Below are 18,806 nucleotides of genomic sequence, written 5' to 3'. Positions count from 1 at the left end.
ACCATTTTACCCCCCAGCAAGCTGGGTACTCATTTTACCGACCTCAGAAGGATGGAAGGCTGAGTCAACCTTGAGCCGGCTGCTGGGATTGAACTCCCAGCCTCATGGACAGACAGCTTCAGCTAGCATTTCTGCTGCCTTACCACTCTGTGCCACAAGAGGCTCTATGACAATTAGGAACATGCATTATGTCTCACTGCCCTGCTTTTCAGAGAACAAAGAACAGGGGACATTAGCCCCCTCTTGTCTTGGGTCAAAGGAATCACATGTTCAATGAACATAATTAATAAGAGCTCTCCTCTGTAATCTTCTCCCAACCTGAACTGATCTGTGAGCAGATTGACTGATTACTACATTTTGGAGCCACAGTGAACAGAATAATTTTTAACGATTTAAACTGTTAACTGTGTGAGCCCTAAACAATTTAAACTTTTACATTGTTTTACAGCTGTATTTAATTGAACTGTCTTCTCAAGTGGTTGTAAACTGCCCTAAGACAGCTATGAGACAGCTATGCCAAGAGGGGCAGTCGTAGAAATTGAATCATAAACAAACAAACCCATTGTAAATATTCCTCAAGTTACTCCTGTTTATGAATCTGTGGTTGAGATCCACTTTACATAGCAAAACAGATTTGCGTGCTAATTGATCTTCTAATTTCACAGCTTCTTGCAATCTATGTGATTGCCTTTGCAAACAATATAAAAATCATTTTATGATACAGCATGCTAAACTTATCCTTTACTAGAAATACCCAAAAGATAGAATTCTGCAAACGTCGTTATTTCAGAAATGTTCCTTGGTAAGTATGTATGTATGTATGTATTTATTTATTTATTTATTTATTTATTTAGATTTATATACCGCCCTCCCCGAAGGCTCAGTATGGATTTTAGATGGAAGATATTCAACGCATCTTCCTCAAACCAAAATACTAAACAGCATTTAGCAAATATTTTGCATATTGTTTCTGTAAGTGGTTTACCTCTCCCATTTTTGCACATTCTTTTGTTCCTCTGTGAAGGGCTGCCCAAACATCTTCATATCTTTGCAAAAGAAAACAGTAATAAAATTATAAATTTTATTTAGATAATGGCCATCAATCCAGTATTGACAGATGTAATGTATTGGAAGCTGCACTGAAAATATTGTGCCCTTAAACACTAACCAAAGTTATGCTACATTCCTAGACACACTTGAATTTTACTAAAACCACTGGCACTTGCCAAAATAAGCATCTTATAGGGCTATTAAAGGTGCTAACATGATGAACCATGCCTATTTTAACATAATACACTTTACAGCCATCAGAATTTATACGAAAAGCTAGAGGCACATTTTTTTAGAAATATTCACACTTCAGAGGATATGCAGAAAAACTCTCTCTTTTCCCTGACGTTTGGGTATCACTCATGACCTGATACGAACTATAAGTAGCTGTGAATTGTGTCAGTTAATTAAAAGATGTTTAAGGGAGTCTACTGGTTGGAACTCAAAGAGCATTTTTACCCTTTTCCATTGATATCCAAGTGCCAAACTTGGAATTTACCAATCCAAAGTACACAAGGGCAATTATGGTTGGCGCCTGAACACCTTGCCATCAGAGGTGCTGCTGGGAAGTTTTAACAACATTCCATACTCCAATATATTCTGCAAATATGGTATTAACAGAATTGACTCTATAGATCATATTCTTTTGGTTTTTACTACGTTTTCAGATTTTGGAGCTTAATTGATTATTCGTTTGCTTAAGCAGGACTCTTTCAAAGTTAAATCTTCCTGGTTACTAAATTTTTGACAGCTATAATAAAATCAATTTACAAATCAGTAAACCTTTGTTTTCCCTTTTAGTGTGTGATGGCTTAATGTTTATGACTTTTGTCCTGGAAACAGGTAAGAAGGAGAAGAACCTTCTTCCATTTTCATCTTCAGGCCTCCAGGAAACTAAACAAATAGACTTATAACTGCAAATGAAACTCAGTAGTACACATTTACCAAAAAAAGAAGGGAAGGAAGAACTTACCTGCTCAGCAAATCTAATCCAGCAGAGAATTCGGGCAAACACTGAACATTCCTAAAATAAAATTTGCATAATGGTGTTAATAAGAGTGGATACTTAATGGATGTGGTGCACAGCAACAGACCTAGCACCCTCAATCTAAATATCATTAGATTACAATAAACCTGATTCTATATGACTGCTGCCACCCACCCCTCAGCTCAGGGTTTAGGAAGCCCCCACAGCTGATACAAAGGCTTACAGCACCCCTGGCAAGGTTACAGGAGCATAGCATACAGCCCTATGCTTTGCTACTACTGTAAAACAAGTCAATGAAATTGTAATAAAATCTGGAAACATTAAAACAGAAATAGACCTGTTGACAATATTAACTGCAGCATTCATTAAAACATTAAGTGATGTCATTCAAGTGACATGTAGTCATTCTCAATGAGTAAGTATAACTCTACTTAAAAAACAACTGGCACGAGTTTTAAATTTCTAATGGTACCTTTGCTTGCTTATTTTGACTTCTCTCGACTTGTCACCCAATGTCTTCAACCTAGAATGCAACATATACGCAAAAGTAGTTAGGCAGTTTATCAAGAGTCCTTCCTCCTAAACACACACATAACCCCAACATTATATTTTCCTCTTCCTACACAGGCAGCACATTGAAGATATTGTCAGAGTGGACTGTTCCATTTCAAACTACAGGTGGGGGGAATACCATTTTTGAATAATTCCTATAACAAGTATTCCTGCAAGTCAATATGCAAGAAAGGCTGTAGGTCAGACCTGGCACTGCTTTATTTTGCCATTTGCAAATGATATTTTATGTAGTAAGGCATTCAAAAATATACCTCCCCATCTGAAGTGATTCTTTCTCTTACTTCAGCCACATGTGTAAAACCCATCGCATTCAGCACAAGGAAAGAAAACCGACAGCATTCAGGGAGCCATCCTCCTATAAGATTGTATGATAGTGTTGGACTGTAGTTGGAGAGTTCGACTAGATCTGGGAGACCCAGGTTTAAGTGCCTATTCTTGCTTTGGAAGCTCACTGGGTGATCTTGGGCCAGCCACACTCAATGTAGCCTACTTCACAAGGTTGTGAGAAGAAAAGAGAGGAGGGAAAAATAATGATGTAAACTGCTCCAAGCAGGGTATAGATATCTAATTTTTTAAACAACTACAAAGATGTGTCTCAGTTTATTTGAAAAGTATACACACCAAAAATGTCAGTCTTCCTTGAACCTTTCCCCAGTATATTTGGCATTTTATGTAGTTAATTAAAAAAAATTAGTTTACTAAAAACCTACAGCAGTCTTATTTATTATTTTAAGATGCCTCATTTCTGAAGTCATCTAAATACAAATTACAGCAATGTAAAAATAATGTGAATATCAAAGGTTTATAGGGCAGGTTAAATTGTGTCTCCTGTTCTCTGAACTGATCTTTGTTGGTACGGCATGACACAGATGTTGATCCACTGAAATTTAATTAGAAGACAAGCCTTTGGAATTGAAATGTAAGGTCTGAACTGAGCCAGCAGGTTAATGGGAAATGCAAAGTAGGAACAAAAAAACATCTGATACTTCCACAAATGTTTTTGTACAATCTGCAAACAAGCAGTTCTTGTCTTCTGTTTAAATCTACATTTAGACTGGTAAAACATTAGACACTATCAGTTACAGCAGGGGTAGTCAAACTGCGGCCCTCCAGATATCCATGGACTACAATTCCCATGAACCCCTGCCAGCATGAGCCCCAGCATGAGTCAAGAAACATGGACAACTGGAGGGCCGCAGTTTGACTACTCCTGAGTTACAGGATATCAAATTAGTGAATACAGAATAAAACACGTGGGACCCTTAGCTGTTATTAAGTTTGAAGGAGAGGGGGAAAGCCAGTGATGGAATTCCAGAACTCATTCTGCATTAAAATAAAATACATCAGGATTTAGAACTAATCCATGTTGTTATTCAACAGCAATTTGTTGCACAATTTAGTACACCAATTTCACAGCAGAGCAAATATGAAGGATTTCTAAGCTCTCATTGTCAGACAACTTCCTGAGCCCTTATATCTTAATCAGAAGTGGGGGGGGGGTGTTCCAAAGAAGGGGGTCAAAGGTAATAAAGCAAAATGTAATCAGTTGTATTAGCACAGTTTATTGATTCACATTTTGCATTGTACCTTTGCATCATGACTCCCTTCTTCATAAAACCCCTGGAACTTTCAAATTGGGATATAAAGGCTGAGACCTCATCCGATTTATATCTAATAAATATTTTGACTCTTGGAAGCTTATCAGCTCCACATAATATATTTTTGGTAAGGCCCTGGAGAAGTGTGTCTCATGGTTTAAGTACCACACTTAACATCCACTCAGGGCATCTGTCCCACCCCTGACAGTCTCTTCATCCAACGGGCTTGCCTGTCTGTCTAGCAGCCAGCCAATCACCTTCTGTACCCCACCCTGACCACCCCCGTCTCCTTCCACTTTCCTCTGAGGCTCAGACCCTATGCCATTAACATTTCTAGTTACATACATGATACTACAGATTTTTTTGAGAAAAATAAATCTTTGCACAGTCTTCTATGGATGTGAAACAGCACTACATCAACATCCCACACAAAGTTGGATTACAAGCCAAAAGAAATACAATTTCTGTCAACACCACAGCTAACTTTGCCACCAAACTGCCACTTTGTTCTCAACTATAAACACTTCAAATTCTGTGACAACTTTTTCCTTCAGATCAATGGAACAGCTATGGGCACCTGCATGAGCTCACAGTATGCTAACACCTTCATGACTAACATGGAGCAACACTTCCTAAACTCCTACATACACACATCTTACTTATACCTTACTTATACTGATGACATCTGCATTGTCCGGACACATTGTCAAGAAGCCCTGGGCAAATTTGACCAGCCATTCGATTACTTTCACCCCATCATCTCCTTGACAATGACTCAAGCTATTCAAAAAACACATATTCTGGACACTACTGTAAAAATACATGTTCATAGACAGCACCTTATACTGGAAACCTACTGACCAACTAAACATACCAAACAATCCATTGTATACAGTGCTGCAGCTACATCTGTTCCAGTTCAACACAGATTCTCACCTGAGGGATCTACTACAAACCTTTTTGGAACTAAACTATCCACCTGATCAAGTCAAGAAACTGATTAACAAAGCCAGAATAGTACCTAGAGAAAACCAGGCCCCAAAGAGACAACAGATTGTCATAAGATATCATGTACAGCTGTCAACTCAAAGCAGTTCAATGCATCATCAGTGATTTACAACCTGTACTAGATAATGACAGTTCTCTTTCACGAGTTCTGGGGGCAAACCTTTTCTTGAACACAGACAGTCTCTTAATCTTAAGCAACTCACAATCACAGTAATTCAACATATAATTTGAACATGGACACTAGTACAGCAAACAGGTCAAACTCTACACCAAAGGATAGGTAAAGGTAAAGGTATCCCCTGTGCAAGCACCGAGTCATGTCTGACCATTGGGGTGACGCCCTCTAGCGTTTTCTTGGCAGACTCAATACGGGGTGGTTTGCCAGTGCCTTCCCCAGTCATTACCGTTTACCCCCCAGCAAGCTGGGTACTCCTACACCAAAGGATAAATGGACACAAATCTGGCATCAAAAACCACAGATCTGAGAAACCCATAGAAAAACATTTTACTCTCACAGGACATTCAACGGGAGATCTCAGAGTAACTGTTTTATTGCAAATGAATTTCAGAAACAGACTAGAACAGGAAATTGCTGAGCTACAAGCTATTACAACACTCAGGACAATGAAATCCCTAGGGACTTAACAGAGATAGTGCTTTCTTATCTCACTACACATACTAATGTCATTCAGTTCTCACATCTGTTTGTAAACTCTTTTATTATGCAGCTAATTTGCTGCTATTCACAAGTCTTACCAACTGCCTTCATCCAGCCTTAGCTGTATTTATTGCTGGGTTATTTATGCATCTTGACTCAGAATCTGAAGAAGTGTGCCTGCACATGAAAGCTCACACCCAGAATAAAACATAATTGGTCTTCAAGGTGCCACCAGACTCAAATCCTATCTCACTAATTCAGACCAACAGGGTCACCCACCTGAACCTTAATTTCAGAAAAAGCTGAGAGCCTATTTCAGTTCAGAAGCCTTCCCTACCTACCTGCATCTTAGCAGAGCAAGTTCTTAACTGCGAAAGCCATAAATTCCCTGGGACAGAACCGTATGGCCGCTTACAAAGTTTGAGTCCTGGGGCACCTTTAAAACCAACCAAGTTTAATTCAAGATATAATCTTTCATGAGCACAGCACACTTCTTCAGATGTAACAAAGATATAATACGCAAAAGGGGAAATCATAGGCACTTGATGATGATGATGTTATCCGTTCAGTCGTGTCCGACCCTTGGAGATTCTATAGGAAAGTCTTCACCATGCGCCCCTGTCTCTGACTGCTTCTTTTAGTGGGTTCATGGTCATCCCTTTATCGGCTTTGATCATGTCAAGCCAGTGGATCCTTTGGCGACCACGTTCCCTTTTGCCGCTGACCATGCCGAGCATCAATGATTTTTCTAGCGAGTCTGATCGCATGATGTGTCCAAAGTAAGTGAGCTTTAGCCGTAATATCTTTCCTTCTAATGACATAGTTTGCTCCTCTCTAAAACTATCTTGTTGGTAACTTTGGCTGTCCAAGGGCACTTACTTCTAGGTATTATATATTTGTTACATCTGAAGAAGTGTGCTCTTGGGAAAGATTGCAGCCTTAACTGAATAAGCGTGTACACACGTGACAGCTTATAGCCAGGATGCAACTTTGTTGGTCTTCAAGGTGTCCCTGGACTCAAACATTATTCTACATAATAACAAAGTTTGCGTTCAGCGGGAGACTTTGAAGAGCAACAAAGTGTCATTGTGGGCAGAAGCTGTTGTGTGCCTGCGTGTTTCCGAAGAAGTGTGTCCACACACCGCAGCTTAAGCTGCGGTGTGTGGACACACTTCTTCGGAAACACGCAGGCACACAACAGCTTCTGCCCACAATGACACTTTCTTGGTCCTCAAGGCGCCCCTGGACTTAAACAAGCCCTACCTAGGAGCAAGCCCCTCGGAACGCAGTAAGGCTTGGCTCAAAACCCATACGCCTGGGCACAAGCTGCACGTCAACACGCCTCGGGACCGGCTTGTTACGCGTCAGCCTCTTCACACGAACCCTCCCGACGCGGCAACGTCCCAGCGCTGCCGCCCCCTCCTCCCCATCCCGGGGACCAACCGCAACTTTCTCGCGGCCGCTCCTCACCCCGAAGTCAAGTCCTGCTGGACGCTCAGCAGCCGGTCGCGCAGGCTCTCGAACATCCTCGCGCCGAAGGGGACGGCGCCGCGGGGGCCCAACTGCGGAACACGGGACGTTGGGGAGGGGCGCGAGGAGGAAGGGGCGGAGCCGCAACGGCCGAGCCCTAACCGCCGCCGGCTCTTGCACGCGCCGCGCCCGTCAATTCTAAGCCCCGCCTCCTCAACCGCTCCGCCCAACGGCAGAAAGCGGAGGCCGCGGAAGAGAGGAGGGGGGACGGGCCGTGCGGCGAGCCTGGGGTGACGTCAGCACGCTGACCCCGCCCCCTGGGTTTGCCTTCGCAGTCCCGGTCGCTTTTCTCGGGGAAGGGAAGGCGGGGAAGGGAAGGGTTAAGGCGAACTCCCCTCTCCTGAATTTAAGTTAATTTTCCAGCATGAGTTTTTGGGGTGGCGTCTGAAAAAAGTGGGCTTCGGCATGCGGCAGTTTATTCTAAAAGGGCATAGTATAGTAGTTTATTTGTGGTCATTGACCAGTAAAAGAAACGGTATGAAACATTTAAAAGACCAAGCAAATACCAATTTCACAGATTAAAGAATTTAGATAGAGAATTTCTAGATATAATGTGTGTGTGTGAATAAAGCCGATAAGGGGTGCTTAGTGGAGCTAGGACTCACTGCCTAACCACCAATCAGGTTGGCTGTCCCATTCCTGATTGGCCATCCACCCAACAAATGGACAATCAGGAAGGGTTGCATCCCCCTCCAATTCCTTCCATTTGGAAGAAGTTGCAAATGCTGGCAAGGGCTCATGGGAATTGTAGTCCATGGACATCTAGAGGATCACAGGTAGACTACCCCTGTTCAAGGTGACAGTGGACTCAAAACTTTGTCCGTTTAAACTCTGCCATTCCCCCCCCAGTAGTGACACAGTGGATTACACCAGTTCTCTCCATTTTATCCTCACAAAAACCCTGTGAGGTAGGTTAGGCTAAGAGAATGTAACTGGTCCAAGAAGGAGCTGCATGTAGAGGAGCAGGGACCTGTGGGTAATCTCAGTGAGCTTCTACAGCACCATTTCCCAGATCCTGGTCTAGCCCTCTTAGCCACCACCCCACCATGACCATTTAATGCACTGGAGGTTTCATGCCAGGCTGCAGGCTGGAGTTTTAGTCATGGCAGGTTGCCCAGCTCTTCCTGCCCCTACACTGGGGAGCATTTGGCCTGGTGCACCTCATCCGTTCCCAATTAGTGCTCATGCACAGGAGCTGGGGCAGTGAAGTTCCCAGTGCGTAAATGGTCCGTAGCTCTCTTATCCCCAATGGAAGCTTAAAGTGGATTACACACTTTTCCCTTTTAGGCCTACAGCAGTTATTTAGAAAACTGAATGGCTTATTAGCTGTCTTAAGAACTATTGTTTAAAAGCTGTCACTAGGCACATATCTGGGTCAATGTTCAGGAGCAAACGAATGCCCAAAACCTAGTGATAGGAACAGGATGGAAGATTAGTCCCGGTAAAACTTTAGGTTAGATTTAATCAAAACACTCTAATCAAAACAATCAAAACACATCATTACGCACTAGCAAAATACAACCAATACAAAGACACATGATACACCCTGAATCCTTTGTCAAATGAACACTTTCCAGAAACAATCAATGGCCCTGTTGCTTTAAGAGTGCTGTTTGAATGTCAAGATTAAATTACAGTCTGCATAATTCCATTTCATAGTATGGCGGTGCTCTTACATACCAATTCTGTGATCACAGGCAGATCAGCATGATGTGGTTTGTTACCAATAAAGATTCAGAAGAAGGGGGCATTTGGCAGTTAAATGGGATTTTGTGCACATATAAATTGTTCATGGCTAATTCCAAAATAGTAGAAGAAGAACGTATTTTTATCCTGCTATTTACTACCGAAAGGAGTCTTAGTGGCTTACAATCGCTTACCCTTCATCTCCCCAAATCAGACACCCTGTGAGATAGGTGGAGCTGAGAGAGCTCTGAGAGAACTGTTACTTGGCCAGCTGCATGTGGACCCACTTCCTTCCTTTGTCCCTCCCCATTGTAGTCATAATGCTTCCCAGATCCACCCCCTGGCCCAGCTGCCTTCTATCCTTAAAGCTCTGTGTTAACTCCCATGAACCCCAACTTCTCTCTCTTACCTCTTCTGGCTTCAGGGGAAAGGGCCCAGGCCCCTCCTGTGGAATCAGAATTGATAGGTCCTGACACCAATGAAGACATTGGAAAAATAATGAGACCAATTACCAGAGATCCTGAAGTGGAACAGTCAGGTATACTTTGATCAGCATGCCCCATCATGAAGGTGACCAGATTGTCCCACCTTTGGAGGGACATCTGGGGGTACCTGGAAAATTGTACTTATGTTGAAATTAAAAAATATATATTACAATACTATTTTTGCATTCTATGAAACTTTTTGTTGCTCCATATAGACCAAATTTTAAATCAAGCCCCCCCCCCCCCCGGTCAATGGTGTCCCGCTTTATCAATGTTAAAATCTCGTCCTTATCCATCATCTTTTTATCCTTTATGATGATGGTGGCAGCAAATCCTGACATTTGGAAAGTAAGGGATTTGTCCCTGTTCGCCAATAATATGACTAATTTAAACTATGGTCTGCAAAAATCTACTACATTCAGCTTCATATGAGCTGTAGTGCTGAGGTGGAGTTGGAATCCTTGCAGATCCCTTTTTGGTGGGATCTCATGAAAGCCAGTGTACTTCCTGAGCATAGATACAGCATCAGTAGGGCATAGCAGGTTGTGCACCATGAGTTGTGGCCAACCCTACTATCTATATTGTGGCACAGTCTTTGGTTACTGGGCACATATCTGGCTCCACTCCACTGGCAGATCAGGCAGAGACTGATGAATTTTACAGAATCAAACTGGAATTCCTGTCTGTAATGGTCAAAGGAACGGTAATTGGACTGGGTTGGATTAGAATCAAACTGGAAACCAAAGGGTGTGAGTTACTTCAGAAGAAGAGTAGGCTTTTATACTCCACTTTTCAATACCCAAAGGAGTGTCAAAGCAGCTTACTATCACCCTCCCTTCCTCTCCCCACAACAGACACCATGTGAAGTAGGTGGGGCTGAGAGAGCTCACTGCTCTGTGAGTACAGCTCTATCAGGACTGTGAGTAGCCCAAAATCACACAGCTGGCTGCATGTAAAGAAGCGGGGAATCAAACCTGGATCTACAGATTAGAAGCCACCACTCTTAACCAAACTGGCTCTTTAGTTTAAGTTCTGTGCTCCTTCCTGCATATCATAGCCAAATCTTACTCCAAATCTGAAAGCCTTCTCTCATTGGTGGTAGTCAAGTGACATTTCTTCCTGAAGAAATACCTATTTCTTTTTTTAAAATTATTTTTGTGTCCCAACGCACCATCAATTTAAAGGAATCAACTGATGTCGATGATCTATGCAGTATTCACATCCCTAGATGTGCTGGTATAAGAAGAAGAGTTGGTCTTTATATCCCACTTTTCACTGCCCAAAGGAGTCTCAAAGCAGCTTACAATTTGCCTTACCTTCCTCTCCCCGAAACAGACACCCTGTGATTTAAGGAGGCTGAAAGTGCTTCTGATAGAGTTGTACTCACAGAGTAGTCCTATCAGGACTGTGACTAGCCCAAAGTCAGCCAGCATGTGGAGGAGTGAGTAATCAAACCTGGCTCACCAGATTAGAAGCTGCCACTCCTAACCACTACACCACACTTGAAACAGTGGCTCTCATATGTACACACCTTCTTTTGCAATTTCCCTTTTGCACCAATTTCCCTTTTGAGTGTGATTCTACAAATTACAACAGCTTAAAGGTAAAGGTAAAGGTATCCCCTGTGCAAGCACCGGGTCATGTCTGATCCTTGGGGTGATGCCCCTAGCGTTTTCTTGGCAGACTCAATACGGGGTGGTTTGCTAGTGCCTTCCCCAGTCATTACCGTTTACCCCCCAGCAAGCTGGGTACTCATTTTACCGACCTCGGAAGGATGGAAAGCTTCCTGCAATTTAAATCTAGGTTGGTCTACTCACCTAAACAACAGATGGGATCTGGAGTGAATCTTTAATCCATTTCAAACAACTGGGCAAATACACATTTATTTATTTATTTATTTATTTATTTATTTATTTATTTATTTATTTATTTATTTATTTATTTATTTATTTATTTATTTATCATACTTCTATACCGCCCTCCCCGGAGGCTCAGGGCGGTTTACATTATAACAGAGAACAATACATAAAACAGTCTGTAGAACATGTATAACTGATAACTAATAATTGTAACCAAATAACAACACAGTATAACAGTAAACAATATAGTAATACAAACAGGTCCAGGGCTTATTATTTGCTTAGTAGGCTAAATATTTTAAAATTAGTTATCTCACTTCATGAAGATAGATTCAAGTGGGTAGCCACGTTGGTCTGAAGCAGCAGGACGACAAAGCTTTATTCAAGGCATGAGCTTTCGTGTGCATGGATGTTTCCTCGGGCAGAAGAACGTGGAATGAAATTAGTCAGTTCAAACTGCCTATACATTTGAACTGATTCAAATTCAAACTGAGCCAGGCTTTTCGTGGAAGATCACAATGGATAGGAAAGGAGGGGGAGAAGCTAAAGATAAGGGGGAAAGAAAGATTGACTGGTGAGGAAGAAGGAGAAAATATTTTTAAGGTAATTTTTTAAATTAAATTATCACCATTCTACAAAACACCTCCCCATCCAGCTTCTTTTAGGCAGGGGAGGAAAAGCAAGAGCTAGCAGAGAACATCTCAGCTCTTCTCCCAAAATGACATACAGCAACGCAGTAACGTACTATGCCATAAAACCCACCTTTCAAAGCACCCTGTTTCTCCAAGGAAACTGCTCTTTGGAGTCTGCAGAGGAACTGTAATTCTAGGAGTTACCCGGCTCCCTCCTGGAGGTTGGCATCCCTAGCTGGCACTCCGGTTCAGTACCCTCTCGAATTTTGTTTTCTTTTCTCTCCCCTCTCCCTCCTCCCCTCCAGGAATAAAGCAACCGTTTCTTGCATCAGGAAGAAGATCAGGAGCTGTCGGGAGATGAGGTCTCTCAGAATGTGATTTTCCATCAATAACTAGTGGAATTAGGTCATCTGCTAAACATTAAAATGCCAGCTCTGGCCAACTTTTTTTTTAATCACTCTGGAATCACCATGTAATGGTTATGATCACTAGAGGGCAGAGCAGAGTCAGAAAAAACATCTGCTTGGAAAGAAAACAAGCGGAATCAATACAGACAGCCAGAAATTAAAATAAATACCCACCAGAACCATTACAGACTTGATTCAGGAAGACAAATTCATAATTATCGCCGTCTTTCAAATTCAACTGCTGGATTTTCAGTAATAAATCTATTAATTACATTGGCCGATCCCGCACAGGCGGAAAAGTCCGGGATGTCGTCAGTTTGGACGCTGGGCTAATCTCCATATCCATATGACATCGCTGCCATTCCATATGACATCCATATGAGATCCCCCCCTCCAGAACCTGCCACGGATTGGGCCTTCATTTGCCCTGAGCTTAGGGAATCTATGTTCCCTTTTCCCTCTGGGGGGGCCAACAGGGCCTGTCCCATGGCAGGCCCGTGTTAATGGGAAGAGTCTGGTTTTCCCCTAGTGTTCCAGAGTAATCAGTTCTCTGCACATGCTTCTTTGAGACAGCCTTTTAGAAAGGGAGTTGCTAACAATCCTCCACTCCTGTTTCTCCCACCACTTCCCACAGACACACAAAATATTCAACGCAAACAGAGGCAGCCGTCTTGCCTCAATGGAGAGAGAACAAATAGGGTAATGGGGTCACCGGATAAGATTTTCTGTCCAACATATTTGAGACAGAGAAGCAAAGTGGAGTAATGATAGGTGATGTATAAACTGTCAGCTTTCCAACTGTCACATAATGATGTGCTGGTTCCGATATATGGTTCAATCTCATCTGACTCCCCTACCCAGCCCCCATTCTTCAGACCAGCACAGCTGCAATTTTAGCCCGTATTTCATGCAGGCTATGTATCCTGGGGGGCTCAAAACAGACTCGAAAGCACTATCTGGCTTTTCCCTTCTGTCCCTTTTAACACTTTCTCCAGTGGTGTTCCGAGCAGCAGCGATCCATCCAGCTTCCTTTTAGGCAGGGGAGGAAAAGCAAGGGCTAGCAGGAAACATCTCAGCTCTTCTCCCAAAATAACATACAGCTAGGTGTCTCATTGAGTGCCTCTTCAAAATGCAGCACTCCTTACCTCCCAGATCTGTGCCACATGACCATTTCACGATCCCCACAGGCAAAAGCTTTGCAGGTAAGCACGTCCTTTCCAGGAATGTTTGCTATGCAAATCTGTTGTACAGTTTGAAGTATTCTCATGGAGCAAGTTCCTTTGTTGTTCTTTTTAAAAATTTCATTGGCATAAACCTCTCAAGATCTGTTAGCCTTCCATTCTTGAGAGGGAATGTACAGTTGATCACACTCTTGCTCTCTCTCTCTCTCTCTCTGCTGGTATTTGTTGTAAGATTGTTTTGCATAGCTTGTAAGAAGTAAAGCCCAGGCATGAGGAAATGAGCTCATTTGTAAGCATACTTGTGTGTAACAAGCCGGCACAAGAAGGACTATCATTTGATATGTCAACTATATCATTGGCCAGCCCAGGTTATATCCCCTCCCACCCCCAACGTTAGGGCTCAGACCTCTCCATTGGCAAAGGGGGTTTGTTCACAAACCACCTTTTGGCCAATATTTCATGAACCTCATTAGCAAAGCATTGCTTGGACAGAAATGTACCAAGTTTCAACCCAGTTGACCCAGCCCTGTCTGTGTGCCTGTAGCAAATGTAATATATATTCTAATTGAATGTCACATCCCTCTGGGAAGAAGAGTTGGCTTTTATACCCTGCTTTTCAGTACGCAAAGGAGTCTCAAAGCAGCTTATAAACACTTTAGAAATGTTTAGAAGCTGAAGAAAAAGCTGTTGTTGTTGGGTTTTTTTTTTTTTGGATCCCACTTTTTATTACCTGAAGGAGTCTCAAAGTAGCTTACCCTTTTTCTCTCCATAACAGATGCCATATGAGGTAGGCAATGCTGAGGGAGCTTTGAGAGAACTGTGACTGGCCCAAGATCACTCAGCAGGCTGCATATGGAAGACCAGGGAATCAATCCCAATTCTCCAGATTAGAGGCCACTGCTTTTAACCACTACACAGTATGCAGAACAATATTATTGTTACCATAAGGGGCTTTTCCTACAGATCTTTCCCTCACCCTGTGTTAATTTGGTTTATTGATGGGATAATGGCGCCCAAGTTTGCTTGTTTCTTCGATATCCTGAAGTACTTTCCTCACACCTGTGACCATGCTTTCCCTCAATTAATTCATGCCTACTCAGCCATTGCCCTGCCTTAATTGCCAGAGAGTCAAATGCCTGAACATTCTTGCTAGCCACTCTCTTTAGCCTTCACTTAGGAAACCCATTAGGGTCACTCCTGAAGCAATCATTGGTATCCTACCTGACCTGGGAGCATCCAGTAACTCTGTCAAAGTCTCAACGGTGACAGAGCCATTACCTGGTCACCATTTATTTGCCTCACCCCAGCAAACACAGACTCCTTCAGTGCAGTTGCTAACTGCCTCTTCTTAGCTTCCAGATATAAAAACTGAAATTTAAACTGACGCTTCATGTGTATGTTGTTCTTGTATACATAGATATTGGCCATGCACAGATTGTTGTTTATCTGTAACACATTGTTTTTGTGTGCTACTGTGGAATTACACTTTCTATTAATCAGCCAGTCATAGAGGGTGAAGAATTATATCTGCTCTTTCTTTTTTTATATAATAGACTAAACCATTTGAAATCAATGGGTTTAGCCTGGTGTAACTCAGGATTACCCTGTTAGCCAGCTATGTGTTACTAAAGTTTTTACATCATTTCCGCAGTTTAAAAGAATTCTTTTCCTCGGAGTGAACCACTGCTTGCTTTGTCCTTTACACCAGATAGTAATCCGCTTACCCTCGAAGAAGCCCGGATGCTTCCATTTTTTAAAATCATGTTTTATTTATTCGGCATAATTGAGTTGGAATGAAATAGTAGCAGGCTTGGCTATAATGTTCCTCTTTCTTATTCCACTGTGGTTTTGTCAGTTTGATTTCTTTCCTCCTCCTACTGTAGTTTGTTGCCATAATTCAGATTTCTATTTTTGAACTCTGCTGCATGTAACCTCAGGAAAACTTCCGTACTTTGTTTTTTATAAAGTACATCAAGAACTGGCTCGACTAATTCCCCCAGACTGTTAGATCTAGGAACTATGCTGGGAGTAGAAACAGCTGACTTACAGCGTCCCTGTAGGATTTTCAAGGAATGAGATGTTCAGAGACAGTTCACCGTTATCTTCTCTATGTAGTGAACCTGGACTTTCTTGCTGGTCTCCCATCCAAATATTAACCAGGACTGATCCAGGTGAGCTTCCAAGATAAAATCAGACTAGCCTGGGCTATCTAGGTTAGAATGCAGTTTTGCTAAAGAATGGTATATGGGTATTGCTGTGACCCAGAATATTTAAGGAATTTCAGTACTTCTCCTTTGCTTTGGTCTGACCCAAGGCAGTAAAAGTCATTGAAAAATGCAGATCACATTTTGCCTCCTGGATGTTAAAAGCAAGGTGGCAGAAATATTTTCTCATTCAGGTAGAGAAAAAAAGGATAGAAAAACAGCTAGTTTGGGGGACTATTGAGGAAAGATTAATAATACATTTCTGGTTTAGGATTTTTAGGAGTAGGAATTATAATTTTTTCAGGGACTGGTAGCACCTGAATGTTTACTTCCTGTCTGATCATCCTATCTGCAAGATGTCTACATGGGCCTCCCCTTGTCCCTGCTCTGGAAATCGCAACTGGTTCAGAATTCACCTGCACATGTCTTCACCTGAATACCCTACAGGACCCATATACAGCTGGTTCTCTAGCAGCTGTACTGGCTCTTGGTTCAATTCCAGGTCCAGTTCTAGTTTCCACATAACTTTTAAGACCATACACAGACGGGGCCCTGTGTATCTGAGGAACCGCCTATCTGAATATGTCCCTCGGGGAGCTCTTCAGTCAGCTAATGCCAACTATTTGGAAGTCCTTAGCCCCAAAGAAGTACACTTCGCCTCTCCCAGAACCAGGGCCAAAAACGTGGAATGAACTCTTGGGAGAGATGAGGGCCCTGTCAGAACTCACGGAGTTCCGCAGGGCCTGCAAGACAGAGATCTTCCAGAATCATAGAATAATAGAATTGGAAGGGACCTCATGGGTCATCTAGTCCGACCCCCTGCACTGTGCAGGACACACACAACCCTATCGCTCATCCACTGTCACCTGCCACCCCCGAAGCGGATGGTTGAGGTCAAGTAGAAAAACTTATCCAGGCCTCCGTCCGTCCTCCATCCCCCCTTCTTCCCCCATCTTTCACCCCCATGGGACTAACAGTTTTAATTAGTAATTGAATTTTCATTCTTGTGTATTTTAATGTTTTAATATTTCTATTGATAACTTATACTTGTTTATATGTACTATTATAAACTGGCTGTAAATCGCCCTGATGTGAGTAGTCATGTGGGAGTGGTATAAAAATCCAAACATCAAATTTAAAATAAATAGGAGGAGGAGGAGGAGAAAGAGGAGGAGGAGGAGGAGAAGATGATGACAATGACTCTTAAGCACAATACCAAGCTGGTTCTCTGGCCTAAATATCATAAAGCCATGTGGCTGCCTTCTCCTGTATCTCCCCAGCAGCATCTGTGCTGCCTTTAACATGGTGTAATTAAAATAACAAAAGTTACCCTAATGCCCAAACTAGATGTGAAAGCGGTAGATGGTGCAGGGTTGTGCCTTTTTGGAAATGCATAGTCAAAAGATGCCCTGAGCAATGAGTCACCGTGCTCACTTACCCACCCCCACACTGTTTCCCATCCTTATTCCACCTCGTTAATTCATGTTTGTGGGTTAACAGAGTGCTGTGTTAAAGACAGCACAGGGCGTATTGCCTTTTACGAGGTGCTGCCGGGAAGATACAGGTCAAGGCAGCCACCTGGCTTTAGGATATCTAGTTCAGACCTCTAAGTCTGATTCCTTGCCCTAAGGCAAATGGGTTTGGGAAAAATATCCATTCAAAGAAATATTTACAAATGGGTAGCTGATGCTTTTGTGTGCCGTGGAGTTAAATAACATCGATGGGTACATTACCACCCATTATGGGCTTCTCTATGCGTTACAACTGGCACAGCATACAACTATACATGACTGTAATATACTTCAGGTGAAGGGACTGCTAAGACCGCTGGAGCTACAGTTTTTTTTATAAGGAAGTAGCTACATGATACACCTGACAGAAACCCTTCCCAGGGTATAAATAGAACAGCTCAAAGAGAACCGTTAATGAGCAACAAACAATACAGATGTTCATTGCTGAAATGCAATATGAGGATAATATTCTTTAATTATATCTTTTTTTTTTACAATACAATACCTTTATTGGCATAAAGCAGATAAGCAGGATAAACAAAGTTAGTCAAGATACGTCAGACAGTTTAAATTTAAAAAACTGAGGACAGGAATTCAGCCATAATAAAAGTGACGTCGGCATCCTTATCACTCAGTAAAAATTGGCAAATCAGGTCTCTTGAATGGTTTCTCCGTTTTGGTATGAGAGGTATAATATGCCTTCTCTGTTCAGTGAACAAGGGACAATCCAGTAAAATGTGTTGGATGGTGTCAGGAGAACTTGATTCACAGGTGCATAGTCTGTTTTTGAAGGGGATCTTGGCAAATCTCCCTTGTAATACTTTGGATGGAAAGGCGTTAAGCCGAGCAAGCGAAAATGCTCTGCGATGGAGGGGATTTGCCAAGTTATAGAAATAAGCCGGCATTATCCCGTGCTTCACTTGGAGACCAAGCGCACCAGGAGAGCAGATTGATATCATAGTGCTACAACCGAGTCCAGCAATATATACAAGGTGAAGGGAATATGGCGGGAATGGGGATCTGTTTTTTTGTTCCTGTTGTAGGCATTCCTCCCATCCCATACAATTCAGTGGATTAAACATTGATGGCCTAAAAGAAATAAATAATATATCCCAGTCTTGCTTACATTCAGACCTTTAAATGTCAATAGATTCCGTCCAGTTAGGTGTTACAGTTATCTGAATGGCATTTAGGCTACCTGGAGCTGAGAGCTAAAACGTATTTTTTTAGCATTCTTACTAAGTGGTCCATCTAGTCCAGCATACTGTTTTGTACAGCGTCTTCTTTGGTGGGCATAGAAGCTGAGCCCCCATGCTGCCTTGCAGCACTCTCATTCAGAAGTTATTGTCCATGTGTATGGAGGTTACCTTTAGTGATTGTGGCAACAGATCTTTCCTTCACGAATCTGCCTATCCCTATGTTAAAACCATCTGTGT

At 42.3% G+C, this 18,806-nt stretch overlaps 1 protein-coding gene across 3 annotated transcripts in view; it reads right to left on the bottom strand.

Moving 5' to 3' along the window:
* DTNBP1 (dystrobrevin binding protein 1) overlaps window positions 1-7,552 on the bottom strand; it is a 53,771-nt gene extending 46,219 nt beyond the window's left edge. The window contains exons 1-4 of one of the 3 annotated variants that reach the window (XM_077353279.1): window positions 7,346-7,552; window positions 2,511-2,561; window positions 2,024-2,074; window positions 986-1,046 (exon numbers count right to left, since the gene is read on the bottom strand). In XM_077353279.1, coding sequence (XP_077209394.1) covers window positions 986-1,046; window positions 2,024-2,074; window positions 2,511-2,561; window positions 7,346-7,401 — 219 coding nt within the window. In that variant the 5' untranslated portion in view covers window positions 7,402-7,552. The remainder of the gene's footprint in view (window positions 1-985; window positions 1,047-2,023; window positions 2,075-2,510; window positions 2,562-7,345) is intronic. The other 2 variants (XM_077353277.1, XM_077353276.1) reach the window with 2 other exon arrangements.
* Between the last annotated feature and the right edge of the window lie 11,254 nt (window positions 7,553-18,806).

Source organism: Paroedura picta, chromosome 9 (assembly GCF_049243985.1).
Source record: "Paroedura picta isolate Pp20150507F chromosome 9, Ppicta_v3.0, whole genome shotgun sequence".
NCBI lineage: Eukaryota > Metazoa > Chordata > Lepidosauria > Squamata > Gekkonidae > Paroedura > Paroedura picta.
This window is presented reverse-complemented; position numbering and strand designations above follow the sequence as displayed.